This window comes from Monodon monoceros, unplaced genomic scaffold (genome assembly GCF_005190385.1).
Source record: "Monodon monoceros isolate NGI ecotype Baffin Bay Population unplaced genomic scaffold, NGI_Narwhal_1 Super_Scaffold_1, whole genome shotgun sequence".
In the NCBI taxonomy this organism is placed as follows: Eukaryota; Metazoa; Chordata; class Mammalia; order Artiodactyla; family Monodontidae; genus Monodon; species Monodon monoceros.
In genome coordinates this window covers 70,300,754-70,322,584 of record NW_021703765.1, presented here as the reverse complement: position 1 = coordinate 70,322,584, position 21,831 = coordinate 70,300,754, and the positions used below count along the sequence as shown (strand labels likewise).

At 53.4% G+C, this 21,831-nt stretch overlaps 2 protein-coding genes across 4 annotated transcripts in view; one reads left to right on the top strand and one right to left on the bottom strand.

Annotated features, from left to right (window-relative positions):
* Positions 1-13,370, top strand: part of HNF1A (HNF1 homeobox A) — a 24,394-nt gene extending 11,024 nt beyond the window's left edge. Inside the window, exons 2-10 of one of the 2 annotated variants that reach the window (XM_029223764.1) lie at positions 4,897-5,096; positions 6,513-6,699; positions 7,140-7,381; positions 8,316-8,467; positions 8,598-8,799; positions 9,567-9,758; positions 10,899-11,020; positions 11,104-11,248; positions 12,627-13,370. In XM_029223764.1, the coding sequence (XP_029079597.1) occupies positions 4,897-5,096; positions 6,513-6,699; positions 7,140-7,381; positions 8,316-8,467; positions 8,598-8,799; positions 9,567-9,758; positions 10,899-11,020; positions 11,104-11,248; positions 12,627-12,754 (1,570 nt within the window). In that variant the 3' untranslated portion in view covers positions 12,755-13,370. The remainder of the gene's footprint in view (positions 1-4,896; positions 5,097-6,512; positions 6,700-7,139; positions 7,382-8,315; positions 8,468-8,597; positions 8,800-9,566; positions 9,759-10,898; positions 11,021-11,103; positions 11,249-12,626) is intronic. The other variant, XM_029223771.1, reaches the window with a different exon arrangement.
* On the bottom strand, positions 13,284-21,831 carry CUNH12orf43 (chromosome unknown C12orf43 homolog). Of its 2 annotated transcripts, none has more exons than XM_029223792.1 (6): positions 21,673-21,831; positions 19,510-19,552; positions 19,232-19,330; positions 16,383-16,456; positions 15,751-15,841; positions 13,284-15,236 (listed from the first exon to the last, which is right to left on the bottom strand). In XM_029223792.1, exons 1-6 carry the CDS (start codon positions 21,791-21,793, stop codon positions 14,891-14,893), a joined length of 774 nt encoding a protein of 257 aa, XP_029079625.1. In that variant the 5' UTR covers positions 21,794-21,831; the 3' UTR covers positions 13,284-14,890. The 2 variants fall into 2 exon arrangements, with proteins under 2 accessions (XP_029079625.1, XP_029079615.1); XM_029223782.1 differs by having other exon boundaries at positions 13,304-15,239.

Genomic DNA, 21,831 nt, shown 5'->3' with positions numbered 1-21,831 from the left:
GAGGCCTGGAGAAGCAGAGTGGAGCGGACCAGCAGAGCCGGGAGGGAAGAGGGGCTGACACGCAGCTGGGAGAATGGGCTGGGGAGAGAGCGAGGCGCCCCAAGCTGCAAGGAGGCTGGAGTGCTTGCCTCCCGCCCGATTGGGTTTTCTTTAATGCTAACAGCATGCTATTTACTTTCCATTTAAATTTGAGATGTTGCTATAAATTATCAACCAGCTCCTTGTTCCTGCGGGGTTTATAACTAACTACCTGGGTTACTTATTGTTCAGGTAACAAAAGGGATCTGAAAACGCCCCGAGGGGAAAAAGTGGGGCCTTGAGCCTCAGGGCACAGGCTGCAGAGGGGTGGGGGACCCCCATGAAGGCCTGGCCAGTGGGGGAGGTTGAGGCTGGAAAGGATGGTGAAGAGGCAGGGCTTCCCGTGGAAGCCAAGTGTGACCAAGTGTGACCTCGGGCAAGTCTCTTCTCCTCCTGCCTCCGTTTCCCTACCCGGACAATGAGTACAATTCAAACTCCCTGCCCTGATCCCCTGATCTCTTCCTGACGGACCTCCCTCCCTCCCTCCCTCACTTTCCTCCAGTTACACTACACTTTGCTGATTCCCACCTCAGGGCCTTTGCATGTGTTGTACCTTCTCCCCGAAACCCTCTTTCCAGATCTTCCTACGGTCAATTCCTTCTCCTCTTTTTGCTCAAATGCCACCACAGTCACTCCCTCTTCCACTACTTCCATTGGCTTTCCCCTGAAACTTATCATTACTTATTATTACCTTATTTTGTCTGTTTTCTATCTCCTGCTATGACAACAGAAGCTCTTCCAGAGGCTTGTTCACCGCTCAGACCCCTGATATCCACCCCAGTGCTGACACACAGCATGAATGAATGAGGGACTAGGCTTCTCTGAGCCCTGGGGATGTCTGCTGTAATGGCCAAGGGAGTAACACGTTCTCAGGGCTCCTTCCTCAGTGTCCTCCTGGGCCCTCCTGTCCCTGAGCAGCTCAAACTCAATCTTGAGGGTCTCTGGTCCTCTCCGTTGGGCAGCACCAAGGCACTGAGACCCAGGAAGACAGCGGCCAAGGTGGGGCAATCTGACATCCCTAACTGGGGCCAGCCTGCCTGGGCTTGAACCCCAGCTCTGCTCAGGCAGGCAATTTCACTTTTCTGAGTCCCAGTGTTCTCTGCAAGGCAGAGCTGATCATAACGCTTACCCACAGGGTAAGCATGTGAGTGCAACGAACAGTTGCTATTATCAGTGGTCCCATTTTACAGATGAGCAAACTAAAGCTCGGAGAGGCAAAGTGACCTGCCCAAAGTAACTCGTACAAAGCAATAAGGCCAGGACTTGGACCCAGGTCCTCCTAATCCCACACTTTGCACAGCACCCTGAGGTGGCATGCCTGTCCTTGATACATTTATCTCCCTCTTTACCCTCCTGGGTCATTCTTGCTGTTAATGTCACCATCGACCACTTCCACGTAGTGCTCGAGGACTCACGAAGCGCTTACAAGTGCATTAAGCTTGTTTTCTCCTCCTGACAACCTATGAAATATTAGCTCCCTATCACAGTTGAGGAAACTGAGGCATAGAAGTTAAGAAACTTCCCAGGGCCACCCGGAGAGTGAGTGGCAGAGCTGGGATTCACACTGAGAACTCGGCTCCCCCTCCGGATGAGTGGCCTTCAGGCTGGTCTCCCAGCTCTGAAGCCTTGGATCCACTGAAACCCCACGGGCCAGGGAGCAAGAGGCCCAAAGCCTCGAACCTCTGATTGACCCTAGAACTGGCAGGAGGCGGAAGGAGGGGGTTGTGGGCAGACCTTCACCTTTCCTGGGCCCTCTTCCCTCTGCTGTGGGGCTGGAGGTCCCAGGATTAGGTCGCTGCTGCTGCTGGTAACAATATTGTTCCACTTACTGAGCACTTACTGTGTGCCTGGCCCTGTCCTCAGCATTTCACTCCTATTAGACACTCATTCAGTTCTCCCAATAGAGAACAGGGAGGCAGGCGTGAATTTCCCGCTGTGTTACAGGGGAGATGCGGGCCATGTGCACATTGGGCGCGAGGCCGCAGTGGTGGGATTTGAACCCAGGTTGGTTCGACTCTCAAACCCATTAGAGTGAAAGCAGGAGATGCCTGGAGACCTGGCCTCTTAGTTCTGCGTTGGGGAAAATGTCCTGCAAAGAGCCATGTTCTTGGAGACTGTGTGTGTGGGGGGGGAGGGGGGGAGAGAAAGAGAGCAGAAAACAGAGAGACACAGAGACAGAAGGAGAGAGAGTGAGAGAAACAGAGACAGATAGAGACACATGGGGTCAGAAGGACAGAGACAGACAGTAAATCTTTAGTTTGAGCCAGGAGAGGCCCTGTTGAAGGAAGACTGGGCTCCTTCTCTCTGGAGAACAGACAGAGGGAGGGAGGATCTCTCAGGAGGGTGATGACTGCAGTTGGGGGAGGAGGGAGGCTATCGGGCAGCCCAGCCCCGGAGTCAGATAAACATGTTTGCCACGGAGCACAAGGCTGGACTTTGTCCTGCCCTTCCCTCCCAGCTCTGACTGGCACCCGGGGACCGGGGGAGGTGAGGCTCCTACGAAAGCAGGGAGATAGGGCTTGGGGAGAGGTTGGGGGGTTCAGGAAAGTGAAATATTCTTGAGTCCCAGCAAAGTCACCTTGGACAAGTGTTCACCTTTCTGAGCCTCAGTCTTCTCACCTGTAAAATGGGCATACTTCCTAGGGTTATTGTAAGATTTAAATGACCAGCCCTTACCTGGCTCACCATAAATACTCAAGAAACATGAATTCTCACGGCTATCATTTCTACACAAATGGGACTTTGCTGGACCGACTGCTGATTAACTATATCTGTCCCCACCTTCCATTCCTCCCTGCCTGTATGGGAACTGCTGATAAAAAAAGGAGGAAGTCAGAGGGCCAAAGTGGATGAAAGGCTCTGTGCCCTCATGTCTCGGAAGGGCATTGTCAAGGACGCAGGCGAGACTGGTTCTTTGAGGAAAGAGAGAAGGGCCAGGGGAGAAGGCAGTGTGGGGTGGGCTTCAGAGCACTGGGGGGTTTCTTTTCTTTTCTTTTTTTCACAATTCACTTTTAAACATTATATATGCATATGTAGCATATTATATGATACTATATTATTGATACATAATTTATGAAGTACAGAAGAATAACAGAGAAAACCCTCCCCTCTCACCCTGTCCCCAGCATCCAATCAGTGACTCCAGTTCATTCTGTATACTTCTGGTATTTCATGTGAACAAAGCAAATATGTAGAAATCTTCTTTTATCCCACTTAAAATTTTACACACATAGCACAACAGACCTACCACACAAACTGTTCCATCTGGGCTTGTACAGAGCTTTCTCAGTGGGTTTTTACGGCTGCATTGTACAGAGGCATGCAATTTGGTTAACCAGCATCCTTTTGCCGGATGCTTAGGTTGTTTCCAATCTTTGGCTGTGGCAAACAACATGGAGATGAATCACTTCCTACACATGCCATTTGTCACATATGCCTCAATTCTAGAAGCAAACTGCTGCATCAAGGCTGTGGGGACACAGGCTTAGGATCACACAGACCTGGGTTTAAATCCCAGCTCTGCCTGTTTCAGCACTGTTGTATCTGACACATGGTTGTAACAGAAGCTCAAGAGAGGATGAAGGGAAGAGAGGAGGGCTGAGACAGAGCAGAAGAGGGAGAGAGAAGAATTTCTATCGTACAGGCAACCTGACCCCTTCCATTCCCCACAGTGAGCGGAGAACAGGAGATTGAGCCACAGGTGGCCTCAGGTCCCCTTGAATCCCTCGAGTGAGAGAACTGAGCCCACAGAGTGGGATTCCATGCTCAGACACACTCATTTTTCTTACAAGGCCTTGGGATGCCAGCCCCTAACCCCTTCACCTGGGACTCTGTTGAGAAATTAGCCACCCGCCTCAGTGCTGTGGGGAGACTGGCTGCGCCACCATCTAGGGTTTAGTGCAGATTTTCAGGAGGCGTTTTGATGCTATGTGATTTTTATCTGACAGACTGACTTAGAACCAAACACTTTAAGCTGGGGTGGGACTCTACTGGGCTAACCCTGTGACCTTCGGCAAGAGATACAAGTGACACAGTGCTCTGAGCCTCAGTGGCCCTGGATGTAAAGTGGGAGAATCATGTTTCTCTCCTTGTTTTCAGACCCCAATTTTTTTCCAGTAGATCTCTCTCATCTATCCATCCATCCACCCACCCATCCACCCATCCATCTAACATCTACCCATCAACATCCCATCTATCCATCCATCCATCCATCCTCTCACCCACCATCCACCATCAATGCACTGACCATCCCATTACCCACCCATCCATCCATCCATCCACTCATTCATTCATGCATTCACCAAGGGCACACTCTATGTCAGGCCTATTTTGGATGCCGAGAACAAGACAGTTCCTGCCCTCCAGGTGTTTATAGTCTCTCACAGTGGTTAAGACACAGCCACAAATAACATTTCTAGGTAGAATTGCGGGGGGTGGGAAATCTTTAAAGGAGGCACAAAGATGAGTACCCTCCCCATCTGGCTTGTGCAGCTTCCCGGGGGAGTCTGTTTTTGTCTACATCTGTATCCATGTCTCTGTGTGTCTGTGTTTCGAAACCTTTATCTGTTCCTATGTCTGTGTGGGACTGGTTGGGGCCTGTGTCCACATGTCTGCCATGTGTATGTGTCTGCAAGTCTCTGTCCCCATGTCCTTGTGTCCTGGCATGAGTGCCCATACCTCCTGTCCCTGAGTCTAGGTACAGGCTCCTGGGCTCCACGCCTGCTTCCATCTACCATCCTCACCCCCCGGGTGGACAGGGCTCCCAGCACCCACCCTGGGCTGAGCAGCCTGTCCTTGTCCCCCCGCCTCCCCCCCCAGGGAGGACCCATGGCGTGTGGCGAAGATGGTCAAGTCCTACCTGCAGCAGCACAACATCCCGCAGCGGGAGGTGGTCGACACCACCGGCCTCAACCAATCCCACCTGTCCCAGCACCTCAACAAGGGCACCCCCATGAAGACACAGAAGCGAGCCGCCCTGTACACCTGGTACGTCCGCAAGCAGCGAGAGGTGGCCCAGCGTAAGTAATAACCGACTGCAGCCCTGTCTTCCCGGCAGGGCCTGGGACTACCCGCAGCTCGAGGGTGGGAGCTGGAAGCCTCCCACCCCATTCCTCGGACAGGCAGACTGAGAGGAAGTCGGGAGGATTCAACCAGCATGTATCAGCTGTTCTGCGCAAGGCGCTCTGGGGGAGGGGAGGAGGGTTGGTCTTGGGCATCCTCTTTGGGTGGGTGAACTGGGCCCCTGCCTTCCAAGAGCTCCCTGTGTAGAGGGGAAGCAGGAGAACAAATCATTATGATTCGGTGAGCACTCACCGTGCGCCAGGCCCAGGGCAGGGCACTACAGAAAGCGTTTCCAAGGTTGAGCTGGTGGAGGAGGAGAGAATAATCTCTTCCTCAGGGAGGCAGGGGCATCAGGAAGGATCAACTAGAAGTATGATCTTTTGACTAAGTCTTAAAGTGTGAGTTGAATTTTGACCCATGAAGATGCAGGGATGGGGTTTCAGGCAGAAGGAAGGGCAGTAGAGGCTCCGAGGTGAGGTGTGTGCTTAGGGAACCCGGGCCTCATACCCCACAAAATCCTAAGTGCCCTTCCGCACTTTTGAGCCTAAGTGTAAAAAAAAAAAATGTTTTTGATGTTGCTTTTATAATTATCCAGGTTTTCAAGGTAATACACACTGAATTTATAAAAAATAGAAGTAAAGATTTTACAATAAAAATTAGGTGTCCTTCTCCTAAGGCAGCCACTGGCATTCCTGGTCTCATACGTAACCTTCCAGGGGTACTGTATGTATATACTGGCTATATACATATTTCCCCTGCTCTTTGAAGGGCTACTAGCTGTTCTGTTATTCGGAGGCGCCATTAACTGGCCTCCTACCAAAGAACCAGCTGAGAAAGTGTCTGGGTCTCTTCTCTCCTGGCTAATACTTATACTTTAAGCTTGATTTTCAAGGCTGCAATGTTGAAAATAGCGCGGAATCTACTCAGGAGATACAGTTCAAGTTTCTGCTCTACTGTGCGACCCTGGAAAAATATTTAACCTCCCTGATCCTCAGATGCCTCATCTATAAAATGGGATGGCATATGTGTCAAATGTGAACAAATGCTGATGCTTACCTGGAGCCTTGTATTGAGGACTGTGAGATTATATCCTGGCCTGGTAGCAAAGTACGCAGGGGTTGATTAGTGATGTCTCCCTTGGACACAAGTTAGGAAAGGGGTGGTGTGTGTGCTGTGTGTCTGTCATCACTGGATTAGATGATTTCTAAGTTCTAGCTGTAAGCTCCTCTGGCTCAGCATCCTAGGAATGAGAAAGAACCACGGGCATGGTTAGGTGAACCAATTCCAGCATGGTGAACCAATTCCAGCATGGTGAACCAATGCTGGAAGGTGGGATTGGCCAGTGTTTTGCTAATGGCTCTCTGTGCCCACAGAGTTCACCCACGCAGGGCAGGGTGGGCTGATTGAAGAGCCCACGGGCGATGAGCTACCAACCAAGAAGGGTCGGAGAAACCGTTTCAAATGGGGCCCAGCATCCCAGCAGATCCTGTTCCAGGCCTATGAGAGGCAGAAGAACCCCAGCAAGGAGGAGCGGGAGGCGCTGGTGGAGGAGTGTAACAGGTAGAATGGCTGGTGGTCAGCAGGGCTGGTTTGGTCTGGGCTGGGGGTAGGCGAGGGGGGCTCTGGGTCCTGAGGGAGGCTCCCCAGGTTTTGAGAGCTCCTGCTGTTGGCCCAGGAGTTCTCAGCTCCTGTTCAGTGTCTGACACCTAGCTCCATTCCTGGCACCCACCCCCCACCGACCCAAGCAGCCCTTGAGTGGCTGCTCGTCTCACTCATCCTCACTACAACCCTACACTTACTGGGCTCACTCTATAACTGAAGAGATTAAGAGAGGCTAAGTCACTTGCTCAAGGTTGCACAGCAGACTGGGCTCGGAACCCAGGTCTGCCAGCCTCAGCAAATACTCAGGTAGAGCCCTACTTCTCAGAACCCTCCCCCCAGCCCCAGGGGAGGGTTCTTCTGTGCCTGATCCAGAGGCTCATGAGTGGCCATTTCTGCAGGGCGGAGTGCATCCAGAGGGGGGTGTCACCCTCACAGGCGCAGGGGCTGGGCTCCAACCTCGTCACAGAGGTGCGCGTCTACAACTGGTTTGCCAATCGGCGCAAGGAAGAAGCCTTTCGGCACAAGCTGGCTATGGACACGTACAGCGGGCCACCACCAGGGCCAGGCCCAGGCCCTGCGCTGCCTGCCCACGGCTCCCCTGGCCTGCCCCCACCAGCCCTCTCCCCTGGTAAGGTCCACGGTGAGTGCCATGTGGGCAGGGGGATTGGGACCGTGGGTAGAGGGAATATGGGGGTGGGTGGGAGAGTTGGGGAGCACCACCCCAGTGGCAGCAGCCACCGAAACCTCTTAGCACTTCCTTACAGCTCCAACCCCACTCTATTTGCACTGTTTTATCCACTCCACTCCTCTCCATTCCATTGACCACTCAACTTCCCCACTGTACTCCATTCCATCCACTCCACCCTCACTTGCTTTCAGTTACTTCAACTCATTCCAGATCAAACCAACTCAATTCATTTCAGCTCAGTTCAATTCAATTCAATTCAGTTCAACTCATTATAATCTAATTTAGTTCATTTAAATTTGGAATAGTTTGATCCAATCCAATTCCCAATTGATTCAGTTTAACTAAATGCATTTCAAGGAAATTCAGTTAATTTTCTATCAGTTCAATTTCAATCCAATTCAATTCAATTCGACTCAATCAAACTCAATTCATTTCTGGTTTGATTCAATGATACTCAGTTTCATTCAACTAATTCCAGTTCATTCTATTCAACTCAAGTTTGCTGTGGTTTAATTTCATTACCGTCAATTCAGTTTGGCTCAGTTGTCTTTTTTTTTTGGCCACACTGCACTGCACGGCATGCGGGATCTTACCCCGACCAGGGATCAAACCCCGTGACCCCTGCAGTGGGATCGCAGAGTCTTAACCACTGGACTGCCAGGAAAGTCCCTGGCTCAGTTGTCTTTTATTGAGCACCTACTTGTGTTCAAGGAGTTGGAAGCAACCAGCACAGGGCCTGGCAGGAAGTGGACACTCAAGCAAAGTCTGCTGGCTGCATAAAGATGGGGTGGGGGGTCTGCGCAAACCAATGCAGTTTGGAATGATGGGGACCATGGAGGCGGGCAGGGAAGTGGGGTGCTGAGGCTGGACACTGCTCCCGCTCCAGGAGTGCGCTATGGACAGCCTGCAACCAGTGAGGGGGCGGAAGTGCCCTCAAGCAGTGGTGGTCCCTTGGTGACAGTGTCTGCACCCCTGCATCAAGTGTCCCCCACGGGTCTGGAGCCCAGTCACAGTCTGCTGAGCACAGAAGCCAAATTGGTGAGTGTCCCGCCCCATCCCCCCCCCCCCCCCCCGCCCCGCCAATCTCCTCTTGGCTGGAAGATTCTGGAGCAGTCCCCATGGAAGTAGGGTGGGACCCCACCTGACTCAGTTTGGCTTCCCCTCCAAGGTCTCGGCCACTGGGGGCCCCCTGCCCCCTGTCAGCACCCTGACAGCACTGCACAGCTTGGAGCAGACATCCCCGGGCCTCAACCAGCAGCCCCAGAACCTCATCATGGCCTCGCTTCCCGGGGTCATGGCCATAGGGCCTGGTGAGCCTGCCTCCCTGGGCCCCACGTTCACCAACACGGGCGCCTCCACCCTGGTCATTGGTAAGCTGGTGGGGTAGACGGGGGCATCTGGGTGAGGGGCTCATGGGGCTCCCACAGAATCCAGGAGCAGGATGAGCCACTGGGACTCATTCCTTCATGTATTTATTGAGTGCCCACTCCGTGTTCCACTGGTGATACACAAGTGGACCGAACAGCCCCAAATCTCAGCCACCCAAGTCGGGAGGCAGACAATAAGCAGAATATGGGTTGGCCAAAAAGTTGGTTCAGGTTTTTCCTAACAGCTTACAGAAAACCCCGAACGAACTTTTTGGCCAATCCAATACATAAGTTACATAGTACCTTAAAAGGGAAAACAGCTATGGGAAAACAGAGCAGAGCAAGGGGGACTGAAGTTTTCTAGGTTTTAGGTTTTAGTTTGTTTTAAAAAAAAGCCCAGAAAAACTTTATTCAGAACTATTATGCAGAAACTCAATATATAAGACAGACAGGGAGCTGCTGGGAGCCAGGTACAGAGAGTTAAGCCCCAGGGCCTTTGCATCATTGTGGAACCCCAGGGCTCCAGGGACCCTAGTTTGACACACCCCCTGCCCTTATGACGAGCTAGCAGCTCAGAGGGGGAGTTAACTTGCCAGGGCTGTAACTTAGTGAAGGTTCCTAGTACAAGGCTGTTTCCTGATTACCTTGTCCCCTCTTCCTACCCACTGGCCCTAGGAGGGAGTGATGGTGCCCCTGGGGGTCAGGGCTGGGCCTGGGGAGGCCATGGAGGCAGCAGGAGGTCTGGCTGACTCCTGCCCCTCCCGCTCCAGGCCTGGCCTCCACGCAGGCACAGAGCGTGCCAGTCATCAACAGCATGGGCAGCAGCCTGACTACCTTGCAGCCCGTCCAGTTCTCGCAGCCTCTGCACCCTTCCTACCAGCAGCCGCTCATGCCCTCCGTGCAGAGCCACGTGGCCCAGAGCCCCTTCATGGCCACCATGGCCCAGCTGCAGAGCCCCCATGGTGAGCACCCCTCAGCCCCCCTGCTGGGGGAGGTGGTGGGAGAGACTGGCTGTCTTTGAGCCCAGGGGAAGAGGGCGGCTTGGCAGATGCTGTGGTCTGTGTGTGTCTGATTCAAGTGTGAGTGCTTCTGTGACGGGGGCTCTGCGGGTGCTCAGATGAGTGTCTGTGGGCTGGAATACGTTTCAGTGTGTGAACCCGTGTGGTTGCGTATGCACGCACATGGGTTTGTGTGAGTGGGTGTTTGTGTGTGCACACCCACGTGTGCCCTTGGGGCCATATGTATTTCTCAGCTTTTAGAAAGGTAACGTGGTGCATATACCATGAATGACACACCTCCCAGCAGGGCTTGGGGCAACACCCTGTCATCAAACACCATGATTCCTGCAGCAAAAGGTAGAATTCCACGAAGTGGGTTAATAAAGGCTCAGCCTCACATCAGGTTCAGGTCAGATTTTGCCACCAAATGAGCTCTAGTGCCAACCAGACAAAAACCTGTTGGCTTTCAGACCTTTCCGGAACTTGGACTCTTGGATAAGGGCTTGTGGACTTGAACATCTGTGTATTTGGTTGAGGGCACCATTTATGCGTGTATGTGGGTGGTTGTGTTTTCATCTGAGTCCATGTGAGAATACGTGATTTATGTTGTTTTCTACTGGCATCTGTGTGTGTATTTGTGGGGCTGGAGACTGCAGGTGAAATTCTGGGTTAGACTGTGGAGAGGGGTCCTGGAGATGCAGAAATGCTGCCCCCTCCTCAACCCCTAACAGGAGCCCTGGCCTTTCCCTCCAAGGCCGGTACTTAGTGCCCTAACAGCACCTGTGCCTCCCGTTGCCCTTCACACCTGTCCTCTCGAGATGACCGCAGGAGCTGGGTTTGGCTTCCCAGCCTCGCCCAGGCTCCTCTCCACCGAGACAGGCAGAGCAAGCCCCTGCGGTTGGGGAGAGCGTCCAACCCCTCTACCTGGAGCTCCCAGTTTTGGAAATCAGCCCTGAGTCCCCAGCCACTGCCCCACTGGGCTGCTCACCAGGCCCACGCCCCATTTCCCCTGAGCCCCCCACCTTGAGGCCCTCCTGGGAGGGGTCCAGCCCAGCCCAGGTGCCAAGTCTGTGTCCTCCTCTCTTCTCCCTCCCTCCCGGCCAGCCCTCTACAGCCACAAGCCCGAGGTGGCGCAGTACGCCCACACGGGCCTGCTTCCGCAGACCATGCTCATCACCGACACCACCAACCTGAGCGCCCTGGCAAGCCTCACGCCCACCAAGCAGGTAAGGCCCAGGCCTACCCCGGCCCCTCCCTGGGTCCTGCCCCAGTGCACACCCTGGGGGCTCAAGAGCTGCCCTTCTGCCAGGTCTTCACCTCAGACGCTGAGGCCTCCAGTGAGTCTGGGCTTCACACACCAGCGTCCCAGGCTGCCACCATCCACATCCCCAGCCAGGACCCTGCTGGCATCCAGCACCTGCAGCCCACCCATCGGCTCAGCGCCAGCCCCACTGGTGAGTGGCCTTTCCCTGCCCCCCCACCGCCGTCCCCATAGCTGGGGAGGAAGTCGTGGGCAGCAGACGGGGGGCAGGGAGGGGGTAAATGCGAGGGGGCACCTGTGCTCCCCTGAAGTGAGCCGAGGGGGGTGTGAAACCACAGGAAATGGGCCTGTCTCACAGGAACATCTATTAACTCAGTTGAGGAAAAAGATAACCGGAAGAGGTGGTAGGGGGTAATCATGAGGTAAGAACTGGGCTTGCTGGGGACCAGAAGTGACTCATGGATGTGTTGCTTCAGCTCAGGGTTTAGCATTTTTTTGAATTCGTTGCCAACAGCTAAAAATTAAGAGCTTTCATAGACTTCTGGCTCCTCTCGCAAAGTCAGGATTCGTGTTGCCCCATGGCAACCACAGAGTGTGGGCTCTCCAGCCCACCACGTCCCACCCAACCCACACATTTCCATTCCCTGAAGACCTGAGTCTGCAGCCCACAACGTCAGGGTGAAGAGCAGGCACTTTGGAGTCAGGCTGCCGGGCTTTGAGACCCAGGGCAGCCACTTGCTAAGTGTGAGCTTCAGCATCCTCCATCCAGCCCTGGTGGCTATAGGGACAGTCACTGAGGGCTCCACGGTCCAGGCTCTGTGCTCTACCCATGAGGTGTGTGTTGGCATCCCCGTTTTACAGATGAGAAAGCACTGAAGGAGGAGAGGGACTTGGTAGCGCTTCCAACAGCCACTAGGTAGTGGGGCCAGGACCTGAACCCAGGTCCAAACTCAAAGCCCATTCATGCTCTCTTGAGGGTTCTCCTGAGACGCAGAACCAATAGGAATACACACACACACACATATATTTAAGGAATTGGCTGATACGACTGTGAGGGCTGGCGAGTCTGAGAGCTGCAGGGTAGGAAGTGATGCTGCAGTCTCCTTCTCCAGGAAACCTCAGCCTTTGCTCTTGAGGCCTTCAACTGACTGGATGAGGGCCACCCACATTATCAAGGGAACTCTCCTTTACTTAAAGTCAACTGACGTAGGTGTTAACCACATTACAAAATACCTGCACAGCAACGCCTGCGCTGGGGTTTGGCTCAATGACTGGGTACTAAAAGGCAGCCGAGCTGACGCATAAAACTAACCACGACACCGGCTCACCAGCGCTTCTGTGATGTTCCCACTAAAATGTGCTGGGAAGGCCACTCCCTCGTGGCCCTGGAGCCTGGCGGGGGGTTAACAAGGCCCAAGGGCAGAGGTGTGACTCTGGGGTCCGGTCACCTGCTGAGATTCAGGAGGTGGCGAGGTGCCACTTTCCCATCCCGAGTACCCCTTAGGGATGGTGGGCGGGGAGGGGTCGGGATGGGCGTGGCAGGCAGCCAGCGGCCTCCTCTGCCTCTGCAGTGTCCTCCAGCAGCCTGGTGTTGTACCAGAGCTCTGACTCCACCAACGGCCATAGCCACCTGCTGCCATCCAACCACAGCGTCATTGAGACCTTCATCTCCACGCAGATGGCCTCTTCCTCCCAGTAACCATGGACACGGCCTCCCAGGGGATGGGCCCTGGAGCCTACACAGCCTGCTGCAGGGGTGACCAAGACATCTGAGCCTGCAAAACTTTCACTGCCCCCAGGCTGCTGCTCTTCTCTGGAAAACTGTGCCTCAGTCCCCACCCTGTTCCCCTCAGAAAAGGGGGGTGTTCTGAGGCGCCCGAACCCGAGGAGGGCTGCTTCAGTGCACAAGAGGGAACCGTGCAGAGCTTGGAAGCAGAGCTTGTTCCTGGTGGGACTCGGGAGGGACTGTCCCTGCTGCTCAGGGTAAATCTTGTCACTTGGAACGGAAGGGGGCAGCCTTGGACTCTGGTACCCCCAGGCCGGGCCTGTGGAGATCCCTGGCACCCCGCAGGGAACTGCCAGCCACACTTCTCAGGACACCAGCCTGTGTAGCTGGGAGAGAGGTCACAGGTCAACGTGGCCCCATTCTGTCACCTGTGCCCCAATCAGGCCACTCCACCCAGCCCCCCTTCCTGCTTTTAACCCACACACCCATTTGGACCCACCTGTCCCCCCTCACATAAGCATCGCCTGAGTGGCTCCTCTGTGCCAGGGCCTGGGGCAAGCAGGCCTCTCTAGCTTCCCTCGTCCTGAGCCATCCCTCTCCCCGGCCGCCATGACCTCCCGTTTTCTTGGGCATCTGTCCCCCTGTGCATCACACCTTCTGATGTCAGCCTGACATCTCACCTCTACTGGAAAGCCCCCCACCCCCGCAGGCCTAGGTGTTGTCCCTGCTCCTATGGGAGACTCGTGACTCTGTACCTGGTGCCAAGTCAAGGTCGGGGGGCAGCAGACCCTTCCCTGCTTTGGGGGAGAAGCTGCTAAGCTCAGAAGGCAGTAAGGCCGGGGCAGCTGGCAGAGCTGAAGGGCCCAGAGGGAGAAGAGAGGCGAGACCAGAGGAGAGGTTGCCGCCTGGAAGCTTGGCACCCAGCTAGCTGAGGGGAGGCGTTCACAGCCCCCCACCCCGGGGAGGCTGAGGTCCTGAGGGACAAGGGAGCCATGCCAACCAAGGGCTCATCTCCCTGGGGCTGCTGCAGACAACCCAGCCCTAGTGGATTGCCTCCATCCTGGATTGAGGAAGGAACCAGGGGGGAATGGCATCCCCTGCAGCTTGCAGCTGGCTAAGGGCGAGCCTGTACATTTATTTAACTCTTAGTAAATGAGGAACATGTTGAAACGTCTTGCTTGTCCACACATCGCCCAGATGGGATTGGGCAGGCTCGGGGGGGGGCGGAAGGGGACCAGGAGCCCAAGGAGGGATGGGGCCGGCACACACGCTCTCACATCCCACCTCTGTCTTCCTTGCTTTGCCGAATCTCCAAGGCCAGGCAACGAAGCCAGCACTTCACCTTCACCTTGAACTTCTGCTCCTTCTTGCAGGATACATAGGTCCACGAATCCCCCAGGCCACGAGTGCTGTGACACTTCCTGAAGTCTTGACGCTGGGGTAGGGGAACACTTCTGGGGGTGTAGGCAGGACCCCTCCTGTGTGATGCTTACTTATAGTGGCTCATCAGGATTCAGCACAGACACGAGGGCGGCACCCAAATCCCTCTGTTACATTCTGGGTCCCTCGACAATTTATTTTCAATTATCCAGTTGGCTCAGAGACATGATCATGCATGGTGTATTCACAATGTGAAGAAAGAAAATTCTGGAAAACCAGGTGGAGGCAGGGATCTCTCTCCTTCTTTTCCAGACAATGTTATATCAGGTCTGTGTGGCTTGGAGGGAGATGCACAAAACTCCTCCTGGGGCTTGGCATCTCGGGGACACCCTCCCTCGTTTTCTTCAGGTCATGTCCCACACCAGGCTGAGAAGGCGGAAGCTCTACCACTTGGCCATCAGCCTTCAATGACTGGGAGGCTCCTCCTTCTTCCTGAGACCACAGAATGTTCTGGTACCACGGGTCTGCCCCAGCCCCAGTGGGAGCACAGAAGGGCAGGCCTTGCTCGCCCTACAACTGCTTCTTTGCCCCGACCCTTGGGCCAGCCCCAGTCATGGGCGACGTCTAGACTTGCAAGCCAAGTCCTTGCACTTGGAGAGGGAGGCGGGGCTTGGACATGCCTTGTACCCTGTAGCTGCCTGAGCTGGGCCCCGTGCTCACAGGCAGGGCTCAGTTTGCAGGCATGGCTGCTGCACTCTTTGCTGGCGGGGACGGGGAGGTCTCACTGGCCCTCTTTGCCTTTTTCTTCCTTTTCTTCTTTTTGGTCCCAAACGGTGCCTGGTCTCCGTTGAGCCCGGTGGACTCCCTTCCCTGCTCCCCAGATGCGGCCTTGCTTGCGGTGGTGGCCGTGGGGGCGAGGTTGGTGCTGTCCTCCTTGGCTTTCTTTTTCCACTTCCTTTTCTTCTTCTTTGCCTTTTTCTCCATGTTGCCAGGGCCGTGGATGGCGGACTCCTGGATGATGTCAGAGACTGACACAGCCGCCTCCCGGCAGCGCTGCAACTCATCGCCGTCCTCGCTGCTGCAACGGGAGTGCAGGCCGGGTCAGCTGGAGTCGGGACGGGGCCCCAAAGCTGCCTCTCGCTGCCTCTGTCCAAGCCACCAGAGAGCGGCCACAGACAGAGAGTGGCAGTTGGAGAACTCAGGCTTGGCAGTGAGGCAGAGCTGGGTTCCAATACTGGCTTCTCTGCTTCACAGCTGTGTGACCTCACATGTGACTTAACCTCTCTGACCCTCAGTGTCTTCATCTATAAATTGGGGATCTTAACAGAGCCCAGGCCTCACAGGGATGTCCCAGGAGTGCAGTGTCTGGCACAAGATGGGTGCTCGAAAAGCAGTAAACATCCAAAGCCAACAGCCAGTGGAAACTCTTCCCCCTCCCACTGAGGTACTATTTCCCCAGCTACTGACAGGGCTCCTTCTGGGCCTGGACCTCACTGGAGTTGGCCTGGCTATTTCAGGGGCAGGGGGACTGGCCAAGACAGAACACAGGCAACAACGAGGGAACTGGAGGAGTGGGTGTGCCATCTCACCTGGAGCTGGAAGGCAACCGTTTCCGGCGGGGCTGGGGAGCAGCTTCCTTCTCAGGGCCTCCAGGGATGGACGTGAAGAAAAGGCGGAAGCCTGCAACCCACAAGGGCGGAGTCAGCACCGCCAGGGGCACCCCAGGGGCCGAGGCTGCCCCATCTCTGCCCTCAAGGAGCTCCCAGTCCAGCGGGCATCGCTCCTGTCTAACTACAAAACGGTGCATCGTGGGATGAGAGGCACACTTGCTACCTGCTGCAGTGAGAGGATGGGGTGCTTGAGGGGATGCCGGCTGCCGAATCAAGTCAGCAAGCCCTCAGAGGCTTCAGGGAGTCAGCAGCTGAGCCTCCCGCCTAAGGCAGCTCGCAGAGTGGCTAATGAGTTGGGCAGGGGACAGAGACTCATGTGGGAGAGGCTGCAGGATGCAGTGGCTAGGCACTCCTGCTTAGGGTCACCTCGGGCCAGTGTCTGCATTCCTCAGAGACCCAGTCCCCTCACGATTCCCCCCTGTGAACAGGATCACCATAATACATGCCTCGGACAGGGGCTGCAGGGATGAAAGAAGATAAAATGCCAAAAATGTATTTCCCAGCTCCAGACTCACAGGAGGCACTTAATAAAGCAAAGTATAACTGCTCACCATCATCCTCCAGGACGCCTCTCGGTACCTCAGCCTTTCTTGGCTCCTTCACTACTTCTGAGATGGTAATGGAGCTAAGGGAAGAGATGGTGGATTTAAGATGAGATTCTGGGTAACAATGAATTCTTTTTAATTAAAACTTGCCTTTCTCCCTTTAAGTGGAGGGGGTAGGGTAATGTGATACTAAGTGCAAAGGTGGAGAGCACCCTGGCCTGATGGGGACGCAAATGTCCATAGTGCCAGCTCAAACTGCGGTGCCTCACTGGTTTAAACCCTACTTTATTCCAGAAAGTGCTGAAGAAGTTTTGAAGATACTCACAGTACAACAAAATGAGTGCAATTTCAAGTAAGGCAAAGAGAAAACAAGAGCAGGAAGGACAGAAAGAGCCAGACGTGTAGCCAGGAAGCCCTACACACTTGCTAGACAGCGGGTACACATTTTGTTCTGAACTTCCTGGCAGCAAGCACGAAAAGGGAAATATGACCAGTCTAGAAAAAAACAGTTCAGAGGTCAGCTCCTAGAGCAGGGCAGACCTGGTTTTGTTGTTGTTGTTCGTTTTTTTTAAATTTTTAAAAACTTGAGTTAATTGTAGATTGACTTACAGTGCCAAGAAATAATACGGGGAGATCCACGGACTCTCCCCCACCCCGTTTCTCCCTCTGGTGACACTGCGTGTAACTAGGGTCCGTTATCACAACTGGGAAACTGACTTTGCTACAACCCACCGACCTTTTTCAGATTTCAGACCTGGGTTTTGAATCCTGATTTTGTCACTTACTAACAAGGGACTTCATCTCTCTGAGCCTTTGTTACCCGTCTCTACACTGCGAGTAATAAGAGTCCCCACCTCCGAGGGCTGTCACAAGAATTAAATGAGACAGTGGATACCAAGCCCTGAGCACAGAGCCTGGCTGCAAGCCAGTGCTCAGTAAACAGCAGCTACAACGATGCTGAAGATGACTACTGTTGTCAAGATAAGCAATGAGCTTCACAGGACCCCCTTTCTCTAGAAGCACAGAGAGAGTGGGGAGAACTGACGAGACCAGGAAGCAGGTCTTGGGGGAATGCTGTCGGGGCAGTCACCTCACACGCACCGCAGAGACCGACACTCTCAGCAACATCCTCGCAGCGAACACAGCAATGCACTGGGTGCTTCTCCTAACTGCCTTCTGTAGGTGCCAGAGGCCTCCCCGAAGTCCTGTGTGGGACGCGGTCTGGGGAGAGGGAGCGGAGACGCGGTCTGGCCCAACTGGGCGCCGCCCCTGACCTGGGTAGTATCTAACCCAGTGGTTCAACGTTGGTCCGCAGGGGACACCAGGCAATGACTGGAGACACAGTTGGTTGTCACAGCTGGTGGAGAGACGCTACTAGGATCACATGGGTAGAGGCCAAGGATGCTGCGAACCATCCTATATGCACGGTATAGCCCCGCACAACCACGGATGATCCAGTCCAAAACGTCCATAGTGCCAAGATGAGAAACCCTGATCTAACACAAGGGACCAACTGGAGTATCATTTCTTTGGAGAGAAATATGGGAACACTGCAGGGAATATCCTGACCACGTGTAACCCGCATCCTGTTGGATTTCCACCTAGGGAAGCATCCATTGTGGATCCCTGCAATGCCAGGCAGGCCCTGGTCACCCTGAAGCCGAACCATCATGGAGAAAAACCGCTCCCATGGGTTGAGATGCTAATTGACCTTCCTAAACATGTTTAACACATTCCCAGGTTGGGGGACTGGCACTAATGCCATGAGGGTGCAGGCTGCTGAGGCCTGGCCCAACATTCTGTCTGGGAAGAGCAGCTGGTGTGCACTTTGGGAAGGCTTATTTGTCCTTTTTCAATGACTACTTCAAATTGAAGGACTATGGCCTGAACACCCTCAATCTCCTTTTCAAAACCTGCTAGGCTGGGGACTTCACTGGTGGCACAGTGAATAAGATGCCGTGTTCTCAATGCAGGGGGCCCGGGTTCGATCCCTGGTCAGGGAACTAGATCCCACATACATGCTGCAACTAAGAGTTTGCATGTCACAACTAAGGAGCCCTGGAGTGGCAACTAAGACCCGGTGCCACCAAATAAATAAATAAATATTAAAAAACAACAACAACAAAAAAAAACCCTGCTAGGGCTCTGTCAAGTGGGGATGGATGTAGACCAGCGTATCCCGGAACACGTCCCATGACACGCCATCAGTCATCCATGGAACAGAGGCATTGTGGCCAAATGAATTCACAAGATACTGGGCTAAACAAAGTTACACAGGTCTCTTTACTGCAGGACTTCTCAGGGCCTTGAATACACTATTAGGAATCTAAATCTCCCAGGCACGGGGGTATGCAGAGTGCAGCGTTTCTCCTCCTCTTTGCTGTTGGACCCCTTTTGTCAAGAGCCACACTCTGGACTCGCATTTCTAGGCACCTATTTTGGGAATGCTGACCTGGATCTTTACAGATTGTATTCTCACAGTGCCTGGCATACAGAAAGCACCCAAGAAACAGGAATTCAGTCGGTCCCTTGCCCTCTTGCAGAGGGAATGAGCTCGGGTTCCCCTCTTCCTCTCGTGGTAGCAGGACTGCACAGTGGTTAAGAGCAGGGCCTTTGGAGTCAAAGCCACTCTGCTCCTTCCTCCCTGTGACTTCAAGCAAGTGCTTCCTCTCACAGAGGGGAGCCTGTTGCCACATCTAGAGAAGAAGGACAACGACAGGACCTTCGTGGTAGAGTGATTATGAAGCGATGAGGTGACAGATGCCACATGCTTGCTGCGATGCCGACTTACACACTCTGAGCTTCCAGGCCATGGGAGCCCTTACTCTTCGTATTAATGAATAAGGGCAGGTTACCTGTCCAGCAGGGCTCCCAGCATCTTAGCTACGTGCGCTCGGAATTCAGGGGTGGTCTGCAGCTCGTTGCCGTCTTGTTCGTGCTCATCCACCTTGTGCCTACAACACACACGAAAAGGACCTCACTTACTGCCAGCTCAGAAGCTGCCCCCATGAGGGCGGGGAAGACATGTGTCTGGTTCGCACTGACATCCCAGGGTCTAATAGCCTCTGGCACACAGCAGGGGAGCAATATCAATGAATGAATGCGTGAAACGTGAACCCAAAGTGCACAGTACCTGAGGCTCGGTTGGGTGGTTGGCAACTGAGTATTTGCAGCACCTGTGAAAATAACGAACACCAAAGTATTTATAGAAGAAACGACTATAGCATCAGTTGTGTGCCGAGCACTATTTTATGTGATTTACATGTATAACTCATTGAATCTTTCCAATGACCCCATGGGGTGGGGGTTACCATTATCCCCATTTTGCAGGAGAGGAAACTGAGGCAAGGAGATGTAAAATAGCTTAGCCAGGGTCAAACAGCCAATAAGCGACAGAGTTGGAATGAAGACCCAGGCGATCTGGCTCCAGAGGCCCCCCCTTAACCACCATGCTGGACAAGCAAGTGTAATTTGATTCCAGTATTTATTGAGTGCCTACTATGTGCTTGGCTGTGTGCTAAGTGCTGTGGAAGAGACAGAAGAAGGGGGCTCAGTTATGTTGATCACTGGACTGGGAGTCTGGCTGGGGTCTCAGCCTCCACATTCATTAGAGGTGCCTTTCCGGCAAGTTCATTTATTTAAGAACTATTTTCCTGACCACTGTGTAGGCCCTGGGGATACCATGGTGAAGGGATACCAGCCCTCGTGAAGTTCACATCATGTAACCTCTCGCTCAATAAATATCTGTGGATCAAGTACAGGCCAGAGTTGACTCTAGGTGCTCGGGATGCAGGGATGAAAGGAAAAAAGACAGGATAAATAAAGAGGCAATTGTAGAAGAAAGGAAAGCATTATATACGAAGGGAATCGCACAAACTATGATGATGGTGGAGAGAAGGCATGTAACCCAGCTTTCCCGAAGAGATGGTGTCTCAGCTGTATTATTAAAGGATGAGTGGGAGTCAGACAGGAGGGGGAAAGCAGTCCATGAAAAGAGACCGATCACATAATTGCTGCTATTTATTGGGCCTTTAATGTGCACCAAGCACTGCACATACATCATCTCAGTTCCTTCTCAACCTTATGGGGTAGGTGCTACCATTACCCCCACTTTACAGATGAGGAAATTTAAGTACAGTGAGATTTAAGTACCTTGCCCAAATTTTTTACTGCTAGTAAGTGATGGGGATGGAAAGGCATTTCTGCTTATAGAAAATGAAGAGAAAACTGCAGAGTTGTGGTGCCCACAGTATGGTCTGGAGCCTACCTACGGGAAGTGTGCAGTACGGCAGGAAGGCAAAAAGGGACAGGCAGGCAGGGAATGGATTACCAAAGGGCTTGTAAGTCCTTTTCAACAAAAGCAGGGGTTCTTTGCCATGGCCTGCTCTGGCAGTCTGGTAAAGCCTGGATCCCTTCTCAGAATGTTTTAGATGCAAAAAATGTAACACATAGGATTACAAAGAAAACCAATGATACTGAAATTCAGTTATCATTAATAGTAAAAAGCCAAATTTGGGATAGTATTAATATATGTGCTTCTTCATTAATGTATTAAATAAGATCTACTGATGGGTCTAAATATTACTGTAATTTTAAAGCAGGGATGAGTGGAAATAATTTTTTTCAACATTTTATTATGAATAAAATATTTTTGATGTATCTGCAAAGACTGTAATGGGATTTGAAAATCTGCGACTTTTGTTAAGACAAAGTAACAGGTATTGCCAAGGCTACTGTGGCTTGTTCACATGCATGATGGAAAGAGATGCTAAATTTCAAACAGAGATTAATGAAAGTAAAGATGAAATATTTTTCCCATTCAGATTCACGGACCCTCTGGATTTTGTCCGGGATTAGGTACCCTTAAGTTAAGGAGTTTTGGATTTATTCCCAAGGCACTAGGGAGTCACGGTCAGAGAGACGTGTAGGACACAGCTCGCTGGCAGCCCCAGGGAGTGAGAAAGTGTTGGAGGCGGGGAAAGGTTGGACGCGAAAACCCAGTAAGGGTCGCAGGCACCTCGGAGAGGTGGTGGGCTGCCCAGGGTGCGACAGTTAGGATGGACCCAGGGAAGCAAAGTCAAGAGACATTCAGATGACTTGGTTTCTCTGAAGGGGATAATGGAACAACCCTCCCTGCTGAACTTGTCCGCGCTTTGACTCTGAACCCCACCCAGGCCCTGGAGCCTCCTCGCGGAAAGAAGTCTAATTCCAGGGACTCCCTCTTCAACATCCATCCTCAGGCCGCAGGGGAAGATCCTGCGCCCTTCGGCCAGACTCCCCGAACATAGTCCCCTACCGGCTCTTGGCTTCTCCGGGCCCCTCGGGCGCTGCTCCAAGCCCCAGGCCGGCATCGCCGCCTCGCGGCACCGGTCCAGCTCCTCCGCATCGCTGCTGCTGCTGCTCTCCAGATCGCTCATGGCGCCAGTGGGCGCCGCCACCTTGAAGCACCGCAAAG